Raw genomic sequence first — 19,802 nt, forward strand, 5'->3', positions numbered from 1 at the left:
CCACTACTGGCTCATTTATCAAACGGGTGCTTTCTCTTCGTCCGTTGCCCTCACAGATTCCTGCAGCTAAGCTTGGATGTACATTTACATTCCAAGGTTATTGATGACATGCCTCTGAAGTTTGACTTTTTGCACCATTACAATACTTACAGGCAACTAGTCATCATATCTTCCGCTCCATGAAACATGTTAATGCTCAGTAGTACACATATATGGTTTTTTAATGTATTTGCATTGTACTAAAATGCGTTCATTTTCAGTGGGCACATATCCGGCTGAAACAGGTAGCCTAGTGCATCCCACATTTTTCAACATTAACATTTTAATATAACATTATAGTCATTATGGCCTTTAGAAAAATGTTTTTTGAGGAGATGGGGTAGTGCACAATAGGCCCCTGTGCCGCGGCCTAAGCTTTTGTCCTTAATGGCATTTTTTTTCCTTCCATTACTTTTACTTTTATACTTTAAGTAGTTTTGAAACCAGTACTTTTACACTTTTACTTGAGTAAAAAACTTGAGTTGATACTTCAACTTCTACAGAAGTCTTTTTAAACCCTAGTATCTATACTTCTACTTGAGTAATGAATGTGAATACTTTTGACACCACTGCCATTTAGACAAAAAGGTTCTTCTATGGCATCGTGAAGCACCTTTATTTTAGAGTGTTCCTAAAATCTGACATGTCAAAGATTATGATTTATTTAATTAAATTTTTTTTTTTCCTGATGTACAGTACGTTGAAAACAAGCCAGCAGGATTTATAAGGGAAATATTTGGCCTTGAAGAGTTGTGCTTCTGCTTCTTGAATGCCTCAATTTGGTCTAATTCACATAAACCTGCTTTTTTTTCATGCCGGCATCTGTCAGTGGAAGCACTGAAGACCATGAACACATTCATATCAATTAAAGACGAGAAAGAGAGAGTCTGAAAAGGTGATGAGGTCGTGGGCGTTTTCATTCTTATGTAATAACACTATGGCCACACCTAGTTTGACTGAAGGTTGGTTGATTTTTAACCCTGGGGCAGAGGCTGGGACTTTTAGAACTATCAGCTATTTGGCACATACTCTACATATTAACAGTCTGCAAGAGTGGATGCCTCAATGAGAAGGTAAACTACATTTACCTATTGTTATTGTTTTTATTATAACATTTTAGAATGCCATTCATTCATTTTAATTTTTGCCATACTGTACAATTTCCGAGTAATTTTATGCAGTTATTTTGTCAACATACGTGATTGGTGCTCATATTTAAACAAGAAGCTGTTCACTGTGCTGATCTCAAACGGATTCACTTTTTTTACTGAAGTCGTAAACGTAATTTCTGAAGTTGTGGTTGTGTGTATCAGCCAGTGTTATTAGTGTTAACTAGTACTACCTATTACTAGAAGTTGTTTTTATTAATTGAAATAAAGCTGAAATAAAGCATATTCAAAATAGTAGATGAAAACCATAAATGTAAACAAACTTATAAGGAATTTAGAAATGTTGTCTTGACAATTTTCTTTAGTAAAATAAGTTGAAAATGAATTAAAAATTAGTGAAACTAAAATAAAAAATAATGAAAATAAAATAAAGCTAAATTGATTTTTTTTTATTAACAAAAACTAAATTTAAAATGAAAAATGAAAATAGAAAAATGAAAAAACATTCAAAATTTAAATAAATAATACAATAGTAAATAACTAATAGCAATATAACTGGTCTCTGTGTCTGTGTGTGTTTGAACTTGTATTTTGATGTGTGCGCAGGTCTCCAGGAGACATTATGGAGTTAACACAAGCTGATAGGCGGAATTTAGACAAGAGCAAACAGGACTCAGGTTCTTTAGGAAACACTGATGACAGCCTGAAATATGATAGTGGGCACATACTCCATGACTTCAGCTGCATCCACAGCAAAGGTAAGGCAAATACAAAGGGTGGTGAAATGTCTGCTTCTCTCTTGCAGTAAACAATGGTACTAGAAACAATTTCTGAAAAGAAATACGGCCCAGCACTGTGGGATAATTCCCTCTTTTCAGTTTGATACCAAATGTAATGAATGTATTGATTAAAACATGTTCAAACTTAGAGAAAGCAAGTGCAAATAGCATGGTTTGACATTCAATTATCTATTCAAATACTGTATCAATGAAATAAATTGATATAATGTATAACTTGCCCTAAACCTTTTTGGATAAAAGCTTTTCCACATGAAAAAACAAATGTAAATGTTGATATAAATGAAATTAAACTAAGAGATTTATTTTTAATTCAGCTACAATTACTTCCACAAAGTAAATATTGCCATGCATTCAAATTATTTTCATTAGCAGCGCTTGCAAATGTATTTCCAAATGAAAAATGCAAATTAAACCACAGAACTGTGTTGCAACGGCTCTGGAAACATGCTTCTGTAAAAAGAAGTGATGAAGCCATGCTGGTAGACAGCAAATTATAACCTTCGGAGATTGATATGCAGCCCAACCTGTTATGCTGATGATACACGTGACAACTTTTTGAGCAATGTTGCAGTGCATCTTTGGTTAATGTTGCCATCAACGGGCAACCAGGTGTGACACAGGGCCCATGGCTGATCTAAAGTATCCAGATAGAAATTTGTTAAAGCTAAAGCATTTCCGGTAGCGCCATTTTTAAATCAGATCTATCAAAACCTACAGCGCATCCTTTTTAAGTCTAGCGAAAATGCAAGTTAGGTAAAAAAAAAATATGGCTGAGGTGCAAATTTACAAAGAACATTAAAGGTAATGTTCCGGACGGCTCTGATTGATGCTGCGTGCGTGTATACGAGAGATGGCGGTAAACGCGTATCGCAGTCTGGATGCTTACAATTAACTCCTCAGCTGGAAAGTTGGGATCATTTGTTTGTACAATGGATGACATCAGTCTTATGTTCAGTTAAACTGAAGCAAGACAAACAGTGTTACTTACAATCTTATCATGGTTTGTGCTAAGATGTCTGGGGAGGTTTTTGGTGGACATTTCACTTGCATTGCTGGGTCAGTCTGTATGTCTACGCATTCATTTTTATTTGTACAGCTTTTTTCACAATACATATAGCTTCACTGCAGCTGTACAGAACATGCTTGTTTATTACAACGCTAAATGAATGCTAGTAAGCTAATCACTTCATGCCATTATTACTGATTTCATTCGTTTTATAATATGTGCTTAGTTTGATCAAGTTTGTTGCTGTGGAACAGTGTTAGAAAGCATTTGAATGCTCTGTCTGAGGCATAATGTGGTCACAAATAAACAAGATGAATGAAATTCAATGCTGGCTACCGTGTTTTGCATAAACGTTTTGCATAAAAGTTTTTTTTAAGATAAAAGTATAGCAGATTAATTAATGCACACACACTACATACAGTATATATGTGGGTATGTATGTTTTTTTTTATGCACATTTACTGTAAACACACATACAGGTCAAAAGTGTAGCCACTATTAATGTTTTTCAAATAAGTCTCCAATGCTCATCAAGCCTGCATTTAATTGATCAAAAATATAGACAAAATCAGTAATATTTTTTTAAATATTACAATTTAAAATAATGGTTTTCTATTTTAATATTTCTGTGATCAAATCTGAATTTTCAGCATCATTACTCCAGTCTTCAGTGTCACATGATCCTTCCGAAATCAGTCTAATATACTGATTTATTATCAGTGATGGAAAAAGTCGTGCTGCTTAATATTTCTTTATAAACTGAGATCATTTTAGTATTCTTTGAATAAAAGAACAGCATTTATTTATAATAGAAATGTTTTGTAACAACATGCACTACTGTTCTAAAGTTTGGGGTCATTATTTAATTTATTTATTTATTTTTAAGAATATGAATACATTTATTCAGCAATTTTTAAAATTGATTTTAAAAAGTGATAGTAAAGACATACTGTTAGATAAGATTTCTATAATTTAGAAAATCCCTGCCAGGATTCAATCAATCCTGTATAAAGTAGCACAGGTTCCAGAAAAAAATATTAAGCAGCACAGTTGTTTCCAACACTGAAAATAACAAAATATCAAACCAGCACATTAGAATGATCTCTGAAGGATCATGTGACACTTAAGACTGGAGTAATGGCTGATGAAAATGCAAATTTGCATCACAGAAATAAATATAAAGAATATTAAAACAAAAAAACATTATTTTAAATTGTAATATTTTACAATATTACTGATTGTCTGTATTTTTGATCAAATAAATGGAGGCTTGATGAGCATAAGAGACTTAAATAAATAGTCATGCGTCCAGACATTTGACCAGTACTGCTTATAAAACAAAAGACAGAGACTGTTTCCAGCTAATTTATTAACGTGATCAATATCAGAAGCAGCAGGCTGGCCATGGGCAGCTTTGAGTACTACATTGCATTTCATCCTCAAGTTCTCAAACACATCTGGGTGTTCATATGTCACATGTGGTCTGGCACTGTCCTGTCTCCCTGTAGCACTCACTGTCTTAGGTGTCTTACATTACAGATAATGGCTTTCCTAAAGACAAAAGTAGAAAAACAACTATTTTATTTAATGCAAAATATTTACAAATAATACTATTATTGTTTAATACATCAGTACATGTTGGAATTAACATTAGACAAGCATAAGTGATGACAAATGTTTTCCGTTACCTTTTGTAAACTACTGCAGTTAACTGTTTCACTATACAGCATTCAAGTTTACAGAATACATTTCTATAACGTGTTACTCACTGCATTTATCTGCTGACAAGATAGCTAGACAACTAATGTGAACTCATATTTAATTATAGCCCACATAACACTTGCAATAAAACAGAATATATCCTAGAGCTGCTAGTTGCTATTCTGCTGCTGCAATCCAGGCGTGTTTCTCAGACATCAAAACCCTTTAATTTCCAATTATTTATAAATTAATGTTAGTTCCAGCCCAGAGGGATCACCCAACCACCGAGCAACAAGGATCTAATTTTAATTTCGACATTTTAAACAGCATGATTAAACAAATTAATCGCAATCCCACTGTGCATCAAGTGCCTGCCGCCATTGCTTTGAATGCTAACCGGAAACGTCCGAGGAACAAAGACATCACTTCCTTATACCGCCGAATATCCGTTGAAATGGTCTATATGCCAAAAAACCATGGTTACTACATCTTTACTATAGTAAACCCATGATTAATATTCATGAGGGCACTGGCTCTGAATCACAAATAATTTGTGAGAATGATGTGCATTTTGTGTTTAGATCTGCTCCCTGCTGAGGACGGAGAGGAAAAAACCAAGCACTTCCTCCAGGAGTTGGTAAACATCTTGCTTGACTACATCAGTAAATCCCTCAAACGCAGCTCCAAAGTTCTAGATTTCCACTATCCTCACCAGCTTAAGGAAGGTCTGGAGGGCTTCAGCCTGGAGCTCCCTGACCAGCCAGATAACCTGGAGCAGCTGCTGGTGGACTGCAGAGACACACTTAAATATGGAGTTAAAACCAGTGAGAACAAACAAAATGACGCAGGTTGTGTTTAGTGGAAGCTTTTGTTAATGTTGTCCTTTAATGTTGACAGGTCATCCAAGATTTTTCAACCAGCTGTCAACTGGACTTGACATCATTGGTCTGGCAGGAGAATGGTTGACATCCACAGCAAATACTAACATGTAAGTCAAGAGTTGAATTTCTTCAACATTCATACTATAATTATGAATGAACAGAAAAATAAATGTAAGGGCGGCCAGGGATGATTGCAACACATTTACAATTAGGTATAGGGATGAAACTAAATCTGTTTCAACATTGATTTACTGTATGTTTGATGAAAACACATGCAGCCTTGGTGAGCATGAGAGACTGCTTGAAAAAGAAAAAAATACATATATATATATATATATATAATATATAACTCTTACCGAAGCCAAACTTTTAAACGGTATAAGATGTAGATTTCAAAATGACTTTTTAGCTGTTATGGGTAAATTATTAATTATACTTCAAGATATTGATATTATCAAGCTTGAGATAAACAGCACAAAAACAATGAGTTACAGTCACCGTATAAAAGAAGTAGCGACAGATCATTTCTTTCATATCGTGATGTACATCTGGAAAAACATATTATACAAAAAGATGTTAATTGAATGGAGGCAGATCTAAATGTGAGTTTGCAGTATTGTAAGAAAGGGGCGAGTTTAAAGGGATAGTTCACCTAAAAATGAACGTATGTTCTTCTCTGTTTACAGGTTCACTTATGAAATATCCCCGGTCTTTATACTCATGGAGGAAGTAGTTCTGAGAAAAATGCATTCAATTATTGGATGGCCAGAGGAAGATGGAGATGGCATATTTTGTCCTGGTAACAAGCTGAAAACACAAAAATACAAGAAGCATTTATATTTGTGTTTTGAAAAATGAACATTGGAAGTTTTCCATCATTAGTATTTCATTAAACAGCTAATGGCTTTCTCCACAGGAGGCACCATGTCCAATCTGTACAGTGTGTTGTTGGCTAGGTTTCAACTCTTTCCGGCGGTGAAGACCCATGGGATGTCTGCGATACCTCGCCTGGCACTGTTCACCTCCGCGCACGTACATGATCTCATTATTGTTTCCTCCACGCTCAGCAGGCGTGCTGTGACAGTTCCACTTACACATAGCACAACACATTTCAGCTATTACCTCCTGACCCGCTGATTGGGAGGTCAGACTTTACGTATCACAGCAGTGTTTTTTAAAAGTGCTGATAAACTGGTGTTAATTCAAATATTTAATATCTTGTTATGGTAAAGCAGGTCAGATCATGTTAGCTGTTTGCCTGTGCATGTTTAACATACGCTTTCCTTATTAGAGTCATTATTCAATCAAGAAGTCTGCAGCGGTTCTCGGCATCGGCTCTGAAAATGTTATAGTCGTCAGATGTGACGAAAGGTAAGATTGGTGGATGGAATCATAAGTCCATCATTTGCAATGTGTCCAGTTTACCAAGATTAATAATACGTTTTGGTTTCTCTCTGTAAGGGGGAAGATGATCTCATCAGAACTGAACTCCAGCATTGAGGCAGCAAAGTCTAAGGTTGGTCAAATGAGCTGACTTTGAGTGGAATATTTAATATTATAAAAGTTAATAACATATTGTCTGTCGATTAGTAGTTATAACATATTGTCTGTCGATTAGTAGTTATAATAAGGTACATATTGTGCCTGACCATATTCTACATCCATAATCCAACACCTAAACTTAACAACTACCTTACTAACTATTAATAACCAGAAGATTAGTAGTTTTTTAAGCAAAAGCCGTAGCTAATGGTTTGTTAAACTTTAAACGTTTGTCACTTTAAATAAAGTGTGACTAAGTTTGTTTTGTGGTTCCCACCATTTATAGATAACACCTCTATATGACAAGCAAAATTTCATATAACAGACCTTAGTCAGGTTAGGCAAGGCAAGGCAAGTTTATTTATATAGCACATTTCATACACAATGGTAATTAAAAGTGCTTTACATGAAAGAAAGTAAAATAGTAATAAAAAATAATAATAATAATAATATTGATCACAACAATAAAAATAAGGAATTAAAAAAATAGTAATAATAATAATAATAATAATAATAATAATAAAAACAAGACATTTTAGAACAAATATTCTCAAGCTTTGTTCAAACTCTTCCGCAGAGTGAAAAAAAAAAAAAAAACATTCCAAAACACCTAACTATTCCACCACTTCACCCCCTATTACTTTGACCATCATATCTGACCTATTCGCTAAAACTCGGGGCGTGCCCCTGTCTGTAATGGTAGGAATTTAGAGTTGGTAGAGAGACTTACGACTAGAACCTCCCTTCTAGCGTCTCACATTCTCTCGGTATTTCCTATACCTTCAAATGCACTATTTGCCTCTACGGCTCTTAGTGCCTCAGAGAGTACATTAGCCTTCTGTTTAAACGTTTAAAATAATATAAGCATTGATTTAAAATTAATTTAAAACAGTAAGAATAGAAAATGATTATACATAAAATGCAGTGCAGTCAGTTCGGACATAGCACACTGCTCATTCAATAAATGCACAGCTAAACAGATAAGTTTTGAGTCTGGATTTAAATGTGGCTAATGTTTTAGCACATCTGATCTCTTCTGGAAGCTGGTTCCAACTGCGGGTGGTATAATAGCTAAAAGCGGACTCCCATTGTTTTGTGTGAACCCTTGGTACACTCTTAAAAATAAAGGTGCTTCACGATGCCATAGAAGAACCTTTTTGTCTAAATGGTTAAAGAACATTTAACATCTGAAGAACCTCTCTGTTTCACAAAAAGTTATTTGTGGTGAAAGAATGTTTTTCAGATTATAAAAAGGTAAGGAAGAGATGGTTCTTTAAAGAACCTTTGACTGAATGTTTCTTTGTAGAACCAAAAATGGTTCTTATATGGCATCGCTTGAAGAACCTTTTGAAGCACCTTTATTTTTAAGAGTATATTTCTAACTGACTCGATCCTAATGATCTGAGTGGTCTGTTAGGTTTATATTCAGTGAGCATATCTGCAATGTATTTAGGTCCTAGGCCATTGAGTGATTTATAAACGAGTAAAAGTACTTTAAAATCAATCCTAAATGTAACTGGAAGCCACCTGAGGACCGGTGTGATAAGCTCAAATTTTCTGGTTCTAGTCAGAATCCTGGCAGCAGCATTCTGGATGAGCTGCAGCTGTCTAATGGTCTTCTTGGGAAGGCCGGTGAGGAGACCATTACAATAATCCACCCTGCTGGTGATAAAGACATGAGCAAGTCTCTCCAAGTCTTGACTGGAAACAGAACATCTAATTTTTGCAATGTTTTTGAGATGATAGTGTGTTTATTTAGTTACTGCTTTGACATGACTACTGAAACTAAGGTCTGGCTCCAGAATCACCCTAAGATTTTAACTTGATTTTTAGTTGTTTGACCCCTAGAGTAAAGGTATGCATTCACCTTGAGAACATCATCTTTGTTTTCAAATGCAATGACTTCAGTTTTCTCCTTGTTTAACTGAAAGTTTTGGCACATTCAACTGTTCAATTTCATCAATGCATTGGCAGAGGGAGTCAATGGGGCTATAGTCATTTGGAGATAAGGCTAGGTAAATCTGGGTATCATCAGCATAGCTGTGATAGGCAATTTGGTTGCCTATCATTATTTGATTATTTATTTCTTCATTATTTCACTGGGAGCATATACAAGCTAAACATGAGCGGTGTAAGAATTGAGCCTTGTGGGACTCCGCATGTCATGGCTGTCCACTTAGACTTATGCTCTCCTATACTCACATAATAACCTCTCCCTTCTAAGTATGACCTGAACCATTTGAGTACCATCCCAGAAAGCCCAACCCAGGTTTCCAGTCTCTCTAGAAGTATGTTATGATCGACAGTGTCAAACGCAGCACTAAGATCTAGTAGTCCCAGCACTGATATTTTGCCAGAATCAGAATTAAAGCGAATATCATTTATTATCTTAATGAGCGCTGTCTCTGTGCTGTGATGCACTCGGAAACCAGATTGAAAATTGTCCAGATATCCATTTGAGTTTAAGTAGTTGTTCAGCTGGTTAAAAACTACCTTTTCAATAATCTTACTTATGAAAAGAAGATTTGATGTTGGCCTATAGTTGCTCAATATGGTGTTATCAAGATTGCTGCAGTTTTCAGGGAGTCTGGAAAAGTCCCATAAAGAAGTGAGATGTTCACCACTTCTAAGAGATCAGCTTCTAAACAGTTAAGCACACTTTTGAAAAAAAAAAGATGTAGGAAGTGTGTCAAGATAGCAGGTTGACGATTTAAGGTGCTGTACTATTTTTTCCAAAATTTTGCTATCAATTGCTTCAAAAACAGGTTAGATGCCATATTGAATTTATTGTGGATGAAAACAAGGCTTTGAGGGATAGGCATGTTTAAAAGTAATTCAAAACTGTTTTATGGAGTTTTTGTCAACTGAAAGTTTTCGTCAGCTGAACAGTCAGTATGTTGGTATACAACAATACAATTCACTGTACCTCTATCCCTCAAAAATTACATTTCTTCCTTCCTTAATTTGCAATAATGCTGTAGTAGTGGACTAAATATCAGCTTGTAGCAGGGGTATGACATGGTCCATTTTAGACGTGTGAGATGTGGTTATTAAGTTAAATTATGTGGAATCTAAAACTAAACATTATGTAATGTTATGTTAAGCCGAAAAAAGAAAATCTGGCTGATTATAATTTAAGTCCTGCTTCTCAGTCAAACTCATCAAATCAGTAGAAATGTGTCATAATATCCCTTCAGTGAGAACTTGGATACAATTGTGATTTTATTCCCCTTCTATCTCTCCATGTTTTCATTATTGCCAACAGCAGTATGCACGAAATGTGGGAACTAGGTTACTGAGAGTTACTGAGTTGTGTCACCTACTGATTCTGTTAAAAAAAATGCCAGTTCTACCACTTTAAGATGCAAGCTTTAACATGCAAAGTGAGGGGTTACCTGTTCTGCTGTAGCCAAAAATTATGAGTATATCCTGCAATGTAACAAATCACTAATGGGACATGTTTAATGCTTTTCTTTTGTTTGTTTTTTTCACTAAAATTATCTTGCAGGTTAGATGCAGCCATTGCATATTTAATTAAGTTCCACTGAAATGTACATTTCTGCAGTGCACACACTGAAAAATGATGGAAAAAAATTCAGGTCTACTGTTTATCTCACAAGTTTGCACACCTGATATTCAGGTCAATAATAATTTTGCTCATGCACTGAAAAAAAAAAAAAAGTTTAGAAACATTTTTCACACAGAAACTGATAACACATTTTTTAAACAATTACTAAGAGACAGTAAATAACACTGAATTAAACATGAAATTTTGAAGTAGAAAAAACGGAATAGCATTTTCATGTAAAGGCCAATTCACACTGCTTCAAGAGATGCAGACAAACAGCAACAGACACATTTATCAGGTTTTAGATTCAGGCATCTGTTGGCATTGGTTGGTGCTTATTTTTGTTGACTGAACATGTTGAATTGGCGTTTGTTGTGTCTTGGAATGTATTCGAAGTAACATACTGTAATCTGGTAAAGATTAGAGTATGTTTAACTAGAATTTCTGTTTCAGTCATTCTACTTCAAAATGTCATATTTATTTGAATGTGTTACTTGCTGTTTCTTTGTTCTTTCAGTGTGTGTCATATATTGCATCTTCTACATTTACCAAATCCCTGTTTGCTGTCTATAGGGTCTGGTGCCATTCTATGTCAACGCAACGGCAGGAACCACAGTCTATGGAGCCTTTGACCCTCTGAATGAAATAGCAGACATTTGTGAACACCATGGCCTATGGATGCATGTGGATGTAATTTGTTTTATCTTATTAGGTACATTTTATTAAATATTGTCAGAATGATGCAGTGCTCTCACTTCATTTAGGCTGCTTGGGGTGGAGGCTTGCTTCTGTCCAACAAACATCGTGTGAAACTGCAAGGAATTGAAAGGTAACCTAAATCAATCATTTTGATTGTATAATGTGTTCCTGTTGGTCAGTGGCATTAGCAACTCCAAGGTCATGGGTTTGATTCACTGGGAATTCATGAAGTGATTCAGGAAAAGTGCAAATTGCTTTGGATAAAAGCCTCCACTAAAAGCATAATTGTTAACTGGGAAACAGAGCGACATTCAGTCCATTTAACTGTTGGGCGCGCAAATATCATTGTTTAGTGGTAAGAGTTCATCTTAACTCGATCATAGATTGATTGATACTTGCAAATTTGATGTGCCACAGAACAATAATGGGGTGACTGTTTGCACAGCTTGAAACATTTTCTGATCCTACTGTGTCTATTGGTAAAATGACAAAATATTTTAATAAAGTATTAATAAATGGCCAATATTCTAGTAATATGCATGCTAATAAGGAACTAGTAAATTACGAATAGTGTTCCCTATTCTAAAGTGCTACCATAATTTTTTAGTATGTTTATGTTCGTAAGCTACCAGTTGGACTATCTAGTTGTTTTGAAATTTTGTTAGCTAATGCAAGCATGGGCTGCTTCATCTACCTTAAATGTCAGCAGTCAATTCTCTGGACACTTCTTCAACATCCCTCTGTTTCATGTTCTTTTAATCAACACAAAGTGCCGCCTTCATTGCCATTACGAATGGTGTTCTGCAGGATAATTCACGTAATTTCTCTACAATTTTAGCTCCAAAAGTAGTATGGAGAAAGCACATTGACATTTACTCTGTGAGACTGTGTTAAAACATATAACTCACTCACCCCCATCAGCCTAAAAACCTTCTTATATTAATTTCTTTTGTACTGATGGTTGGTCAGAACCTGCAATTACAGCCTTGCACAGAATACATCAAATTGATAAAAAGTTCCTGTCTAATGGATTCCACCTCCACTTTCACCTCCATTTCAAAAATCATTTCATATTTTGAATGTGTACTTTAAATTGGTGGAATTATTTCAACATCTAACATCAGTCTATTCATATATTTTCATCCAGAGCCCATTCTGTGACCTGGAACCCACACAAGATGATGAGCGTACCACTGCAATGCTCAACCATTCTAGTGAAGAGGAAGGTGAGCTGAGCTGGAAGGTGTAATTGTTACGGGGTCGATGAGACGTGAGACGTGCGGATCCATTTGCAAGGCTTTATTAGAAAACATGGTCATATTCAGGCAGGGTCAGTACACAGCAAACAGGTATGGCAAGGGTAAGACAGAGCAATCCGTGGAGCAAGCGTGGGTCGACGATCGGCGAACAGTATCCAAAGGGGCAAGGCAGAGAGAAAACCCAGAAACGAGAGCAATAATCCTAACGGCAGGGCAAAGAGTAAATCCAGGAAACATGGGCAGGGTCTGACACGGCAAGATAAACAAGGCAAGACTATGAAAACTAAGAACGCTTTGTATGCAGCAGGGCTAACAATACTCGGCAGCGAGCAAGAGCAAGTCCCAGGCTTAAATAGGGTGTGTTTGGGTGATGGTGATTGCGAGATGGTTCTCAGGTGTGGGCGTGATCAGTGTGAACAGCTGTGAGTGATTAGTGAGTGCAATGGATGGTGGGAAATGGAGTCCAATGTGCTGTGTAGTGTGAAAGTCCATGTGGTGAGAGGGTGGCCTCTGGTGGTGAGTAAACGGAAGTGCATGGCCAGGATTCGTAACAGTAATCTTCGATGTTAAGAATAAATAAATAAATAAATAAAAAAAGAAATATATATATATATATATATATATATATATATATATATATATATATATATATATATATACAGTGCCCTCTAAAAGTATTGGAACAGTAAAGACAAAATTGCTCTGTTGGCTGTGGAGTCAAGACATTTACAAATATGATTAAAAGATGAATATGAGACAAAACTACAGAATGTCACATTTTATTATTGGGTGATTCAACAAATAGATGTTTTACCAGCTAAGAAGTTCAGCACTTTTAGAGTTTCATCCCTCTATCTGATGTGAGCATAAGTATTGGAACAGTTGCCTCACAGGTCTTTCTAAGTGATCAGCTGTGTCCTGTTGCATTAATTCTTCAGATATTAAAAGCAGGGAATGTGTCGTATCAGTTATATCCATTACTTCTGTATTCTGAATCTTGCATTCGATAATGACACACACAAACCAGGATGAACCTTTATCTAAGTATAATAATAAAATGTGACATTCTGTAGTTTTGTCTCATATTCATCTTTTAATCATATTTGCAAATGTCTTTACTCCACAGCCAACAGAGCAATTTTGTCTTTACTGTTCAATACTTTTGGAGGGGACTGTATATGTATATATATATAGTGTTTATTACTGCACTGAAGAAGCTGCATAACATAAATTTACGTAAAGGATTAGTTTATAAGGATTAGTTTATTATTATTATTTATTATTATTATCATTGGTTTATTTCCAGAATAAAAATGTATAATTTACTCACCCCCATGTCATACAAGAGTTTTTGGGAAAAACATTCTATGGATGTTTCTCCATATAGGGGACTTCAATGGGAACCAATGGTTTGAAGGTCCAAATTGCAGTTTCAAATGCAGCTTTAAAAGCACTCCAAACGGTCCCAGCTGAGGAATAAGGGTCTTATCTAGTGAAACGATCGGTCATTGTCATTTTCTAAAAAAATCAATAAAATGATATAATTTTTAACCACAAATGCTTGTCTTGCACTTGCTCGACTTCACGCATTACGTAGTCAGGTTGGAAAGGTCAATTTGGACCTTCAAACCCGTTCATCCCCATTGAAGTCCACTACATGGTGAAAAATCCTGAAATGTTTTCCTCAAAAAACTTAATTTCTTTCCGACTGAAGAAAGCAAGACATGAACATCTTGATTTACATGGGTATTTGATTCATTTTCCTGAGTGACACAGTTGGATCTCAATATCAATATCTGAGCACAAATGATTGCAGACTGCAGAGCATGCAAGACAGTCAAAAAATGATTCAAGGCTTTGTCAAGAACAGTGGGCAGCTTTACTGCTCAGGACAAACCAGGAAGTCATACACCATCACAACAGGCTGCAAAGAGTCATTGATGCTTGAGGAGGTATTGAAAACCAAGGCTATGTAAAGGCCATGTGTTGTTCTCAGGGCCTCTTGCAGGAATGCAATCAGCTGTGTGCCGAGTATCTCTTCCAACCTGACAAGCACTATGATGTGTCCTACGACACTGGGGACAAAAGCATTCAGTGTGGGCGGCATGTAGACGTCTTCAAACTCTGGCTCATGTGGAAGGCAAAGGTATGACAGACAATCTCCTTATTCAAACTAAATGTGTTTTCAATCTCCATCAGAAATGTGAGCTGGAAAATGACAGCTCCCATAAAAAAATAGTTTTTTTGTGGAGAAGTGAGGAAGAAAGAAGTAGAGAAGAAAGATTCTTTGAAATATTCAGAGTTGAGAAATTGTACACCAATTATTTAAGAAAAACATATTTCATTTATTCTTTTATATAACTATATTCTATTATTCTTTTCTGTGTGTGAGCTTTTAATTTCATCTACTTTTAAAATGTTTATTTCTCTATTGTGCTTCACAAAATACACAAAGGGGCTACAAAGATTTACATATGACAAATGACAGAAACAGCCCTGAAGCACAACCATCCAAATACTTTTTTTTTCCTTATAGAAAAAGCTAATATTAAATACATTCTTTGTAGGGTTCTGAGGGTTTCGAAGCACAGATCAACCACTGCCTGGAAAATGCAGAGTATCTTTTCTATAAGCTGAAGAGAAGAACAGACTTTCAGCTTGTCTTCAAAGGAAAGGTAAGTGCCATGTTTCTGTAAACTTTCAGCATATTTTAAGATGAAATTTGCTGAATGATTCTAACAGTTATTAGAGCTCGTCGTTCTATGATTTCATATATTTTATGTATTATTTCAGCCCGAACACAGTAATGTCTGCTTTTGGTATCTCCCAAAACGACTGGAAAGCATTCCTCCAGGTCCAGAGCGAGACAGAGAACTTAACATGGTAAGTCAAGAAATGAAGCCTTTTCATTTCTTAATTAACCAGTAAATGCAGGAAGACTAATTAGTCTAGGTTTGCTTAGCTACAGAGCTGTTCCCATGATCTGCTTATAAGCTGACATTATGAATTCCCACAGGTGGCTCCAAAAATCAAGACAAAGATGATGGAGGAAGGATTCACAATGATTGGCTATCAACCTCTGGAAGACAAAGTGAATTTCTTCCGATGTGTTTTTTCCAACCCAGCCACTCAGAGGGAGGATGTGGACTTTGTAATAGACAAAATCGCTCGTCTGGGCTCTGAACTCTAGAGTCTTTCTTAAAAAAATCACAGGATAAATATTTATTTATTTATAGCCATAACAGCACTGTGAGCAAAATAATTTACTGCTTTTATTTTTAATCTATCTTTGAACATTTTTTATATTAGCAATCATTCATAATTTATTATTCATCTAGGTGAAGTGTACTATGTGTGATCTCCTTTACAAATCCTGTAGCTTTTGACTGATGAACATCTGAACTAAATTATAAATGAGATTTGAAAGACATAATAGTGGAGCCACATTAACCAAAGGGAATAGATGATCACGTGCTGATTTTCATGAAACCAGCATTCTGCTGTAAGATGAGTCATTCCTTATATACCATGACTAAACTGCACCTGCTCTTAATCAAGATGTACAAATTATTTGTGTGTGTGTGCGTGCGTGCGTGTGTGTGTGTGTGTGTGTGTGTGTGTGTGTGCGTGCGTGTTTGTGTGTGTGTGTGTGTGTGTGCGTGCGTGCGTGTTTGTGTGTGCGTGCGTGAGTGAGTACATTTTGAAGGGAAAGTGGAATTACTCAGGTTTCTGTTCAACTGTTTTGCAGTCTACTAGTGCCTCCTGCTGGTAGGATCTAATAATGGCTGGAGCTACTAAATGAATAAGCCTAATAGAGAATGTGAGATACTGAAACTGTACAAGAGTCAAATATTCATGATATTCATTTAAACAGAGGTGTAAAATACTTGAGTAATATTACTTGATTACTTTACTTAAGTATTATTTTGGGGGATTTTTACTTTATTCAAGTACAATTAAGTAAATAAACAAATAAACTGACTACTTGTACTTTTACTTGATTACATTTCTGAAGAAAAAACAGTACTTTTTACTCCTTACAATTTTATTTCAACTTAAAAAGTACATTACATTTTTATTTTGCACATTACACATTAAATATGGGAAATGGAAGCTCAAACGTGCGTGCTTGATGTGAGAACCAATGATCATTGTTTTCATGCATCAAGGACACACACAGTTCTACTGCAGTTATGACTTTCATCAGGTAAATGTCTGGCTTCAAGAGTTCACCATCAAATCTGAGGAAGCATGTTGAGGTAGCAAAGCTGCGTTTTCCCAGTTTATTCATTATTCTTTGTTTTGATAGAGCCATTAGCTGTGTAATATATTGGCTGAATGCACAAGATTGAGTGCAAATAAAATCAGTGATACAAATTTTAATATAATTAATATTTTTGTGGAAATTATTATTTATTTTTTTATTAAATGTTACAAATGTCCAAAAAAGTGTTTAAATGAACATTGTATATTTCCTTAATTGTAATTCATGTTTAGTGACGTTCTCACGAGGTAGTGGATAAGTTGTATTAATAATATGTCATTATATGATGCATTGAATAGGAATTTGGACTCTCTATGAATATTTTCTTAATCTTAATTACATGATTTGCTCATTCATTCGTATAATTAGTTGCAAATGCCCCACAAAAAAATGCCCCAAATAAACAATTAAAAGATGAATGATCCTTTTAGACCAGTGACGAACACAACACAAAAAAAGTGTCCTTTCAAAACGTTAACGTTGTATGTTTTAATTCTATGATTCTCCTCATTAATTCAAGCCATTCTTGCATTCTGTCTGGAATATGTTTCTAACCTCTGCATCACATTGTTATTAAAAGTGATATTTCACCCAAAAATTAAGATTCTCATGTCATCCCAGATGTTTATGACTATCTTTCTTCAGATGAACACAAGCCAAGACTTTTAGTCCAGAAAATGCAAGGGGACAGAACCACTTCAGAAACCACACAAAGTGAACACGACGGTCAAGTTTAAAATATTAGCATTTGTAATTTTCTTTGTTTCACTTAAGAAGACACTGATTCATTAACAGCGGTTGTATGAGTTACTGTCATATTCACTTTGTGTAGTTTTTGAAGTGTCATTTTTGGACGTCCCGAACTTGATATAAAAGATGATTTAGTTTAGATTATTTAGATCTTAGTTTGTGTTCATCTGATAAATGAAAGTCATATATATATATATATATATATATATATATATATATATGTGTGTGTGAAAAAGTGATTTTACACATTTATTTATTTGTATACCACCTGCTGTTCTAGCTCCATTTGTAATAAAATTATATAGCATGCAGGTCCCTCTGAATTTAGGTTTCTTATTGCAGCACAAACCGTTAGCTGGGATTAATTTGTCTTCAAGCCTACAACTGAGAGTTAAGATTGAAAATCGGTCATAACGGATCATTTTTGTTACGCTTTTTATCCCAAGCTCTTTGTCCTGACAATATTTTTTATCCATATATTCCCAAATATATATTTTCAAAAGCAGATGACAACATCCTTGTGCAGCGCATAAGAGGATTTGTGAGCGCATGTGACTGTGAAGATGGATTGTGTCAGTGTTGTGTGTTAATGGCCTGTTAAAGGCCCCTTTGCATAGGTGATTTACTAAAGTTAGAGGAGAAACCGACGTGTGGACAACACCATCAATCTTGTACAGTGCTGCCTGGCACTTTGCATCATTTCAGCAAATGCATGCAGTTCTGTTGCATGTTGACAGATGCAGGCCGAGGTAAATGAGGTGTTGGCATTTTGGCATTGTTAGGCAGAGCTCTAAATATGCATATACTGACACAATAACATGCCCAAAAAATGTGGAGGCTGCTGGAACACCACACCCATGTTTTCTTATGAAACATTTAATTTCTAAGAAACTGGATTAATAGAAGTTCTTCCTCCTTTTGCTGCTGTATCAGCTGACACTCTTCTAGATACACACATATATTTATTTAGCAGATGTTTTAATCCAAAAAAAATGCCCTTCCACTATGTGTACGGTCTTTAAAATGCATACATTTTCTGTGAATGAATAATGTCCTGGCAGAAAATTACCAGTTCATTTTCCTTTGTTTCTGTTTTTTTTTTACATTGTATGCAGCCTTTTTATGTTTCTGAGTTTGAAATGTAGAAGTGAACTGTAGCAGTGTGGAGGCACAAATAAGGCCATTTCCACAAATAAAATGGACAGTGTGTGTGTGTGTGTATCATAATTGTGATATATAATGTATGTTTGTAATATATAACTGACATTTTACATAATGATATATTTATCACAACTTCAACTTTGATCATAATTATGACTTTGATAATGATCATTTATAATTTCACCCATCATATCTTCAACATTTTCACATAATTATGGCATAATTTTGACTATACTGTATATGTTTATTTCAATTTATGTTATAATTACAAAACACAAATTTATGGATTATTATCTCATAATTTTGACTAAGAATGGTCATAATTTTGACTTTTGACTTCTTGACTTTTCTTATGTGGCAGAAATAAGCTTCTATATTAATGGGCTTTCATAGATCATAGCACATATTATTTTTATGTTTCATTTTCTCCAACAGCGAACAAGGAAAATCCACTATCGCATTTTCATGACTTCAAAAGTCAAAAGTCAAGTCCAGAGAGAGAAAGATGTCAGAAGTAACTCCTTCAGCTGCATTAGAAACCCCATTGCGACTGGAGCAACTATTGTTTTGCAATTTAATTCTACAGAAAGCATAGTGTTAAAATGTACATTAAAACAAAAATAATAACTAAAGAAAATTACTTTGCTAGAATTATTTAATTGTTGTGGAATGGCATCATCACAATCATCCTGGAAGAGAAAAGGTACAGCGTGTTCTACAGTAAATGCTTGGGCAAGGAGACAGCATGACTGTACATGTTTTATGCAGCCATGGTAAAAGGGTGTAGCTGAATCAGTCAAACCTGTTAATTAAGAGTACAGCATGTACAAAATGTGAGTACTGTCATATGCTTATCACTTGCAACAAATTATTTTTCTTTCATATCACGATTTCTCATACCATATCAGGTATATTCATAATTCTACGTGGCCTATAAGATCACAATTTAAAAGCATAGCAGAATGTATTTACTATGACCTTGATAAGCAACTGATCATTCATAATAATTTGTGTCAGTGTTCA

At 35.2% G+C, this 19,802-nt stretch overlaps 1 protein-coding gene across 1 annotated transcript; it reads left to right on the top strand.

Annotated features, from left to right (window-relative positions):
- Positions 1-1,026: 1,026 nt before the first annotated feature.
- LOC306881458 (glutamate decarboxylase 1-like) lies at positions 1,027-17,461 on the top strand. The gene is made up of 15 exons (XM_079435569.1): positions 1,027-1,112; positions 1,755-1,906; positions 5,237-5,479; positions 5,553-5,643; positions 6,223-6,335; positions 6,453-6,568; positions 6,828-6,907; positions 6,998-7,052; positions 11,220-11,336; positions 11,411-11,475; positions 12,493-12,571; positions 14,601-14,750; positions 15,172-15,279; positions 15,398-15,487; positions 15,621-17,461. Exons 1-15 carry the CDS (start codon positions 1,105-1,107, stop codon positions 15,792-15,794), a joined length of 1,641 nt encoding a protein of 546 aa, XP_079291695.1. The 5' UTR covers positions 1,027-1,104; the 3' UTR covers positions 15,795-17,461.
- The last annotated feature ends 2,341 nt before the right edge of the window (positions 17,462-19,802 follow it).

The sequence above is a fragment of the Barbus barbus genome, assembly GCF_936440315.1.
Source record: "Barbus barbus genome assembly, chromosome: 15".
NCBI classification, from domain to species: domain Eukaryota; kingdom Metazoa; phylum Chordata; class Actinopteri; order Cypriniformes; family Cyprinidae; genus Barbus; species Barbus barbus.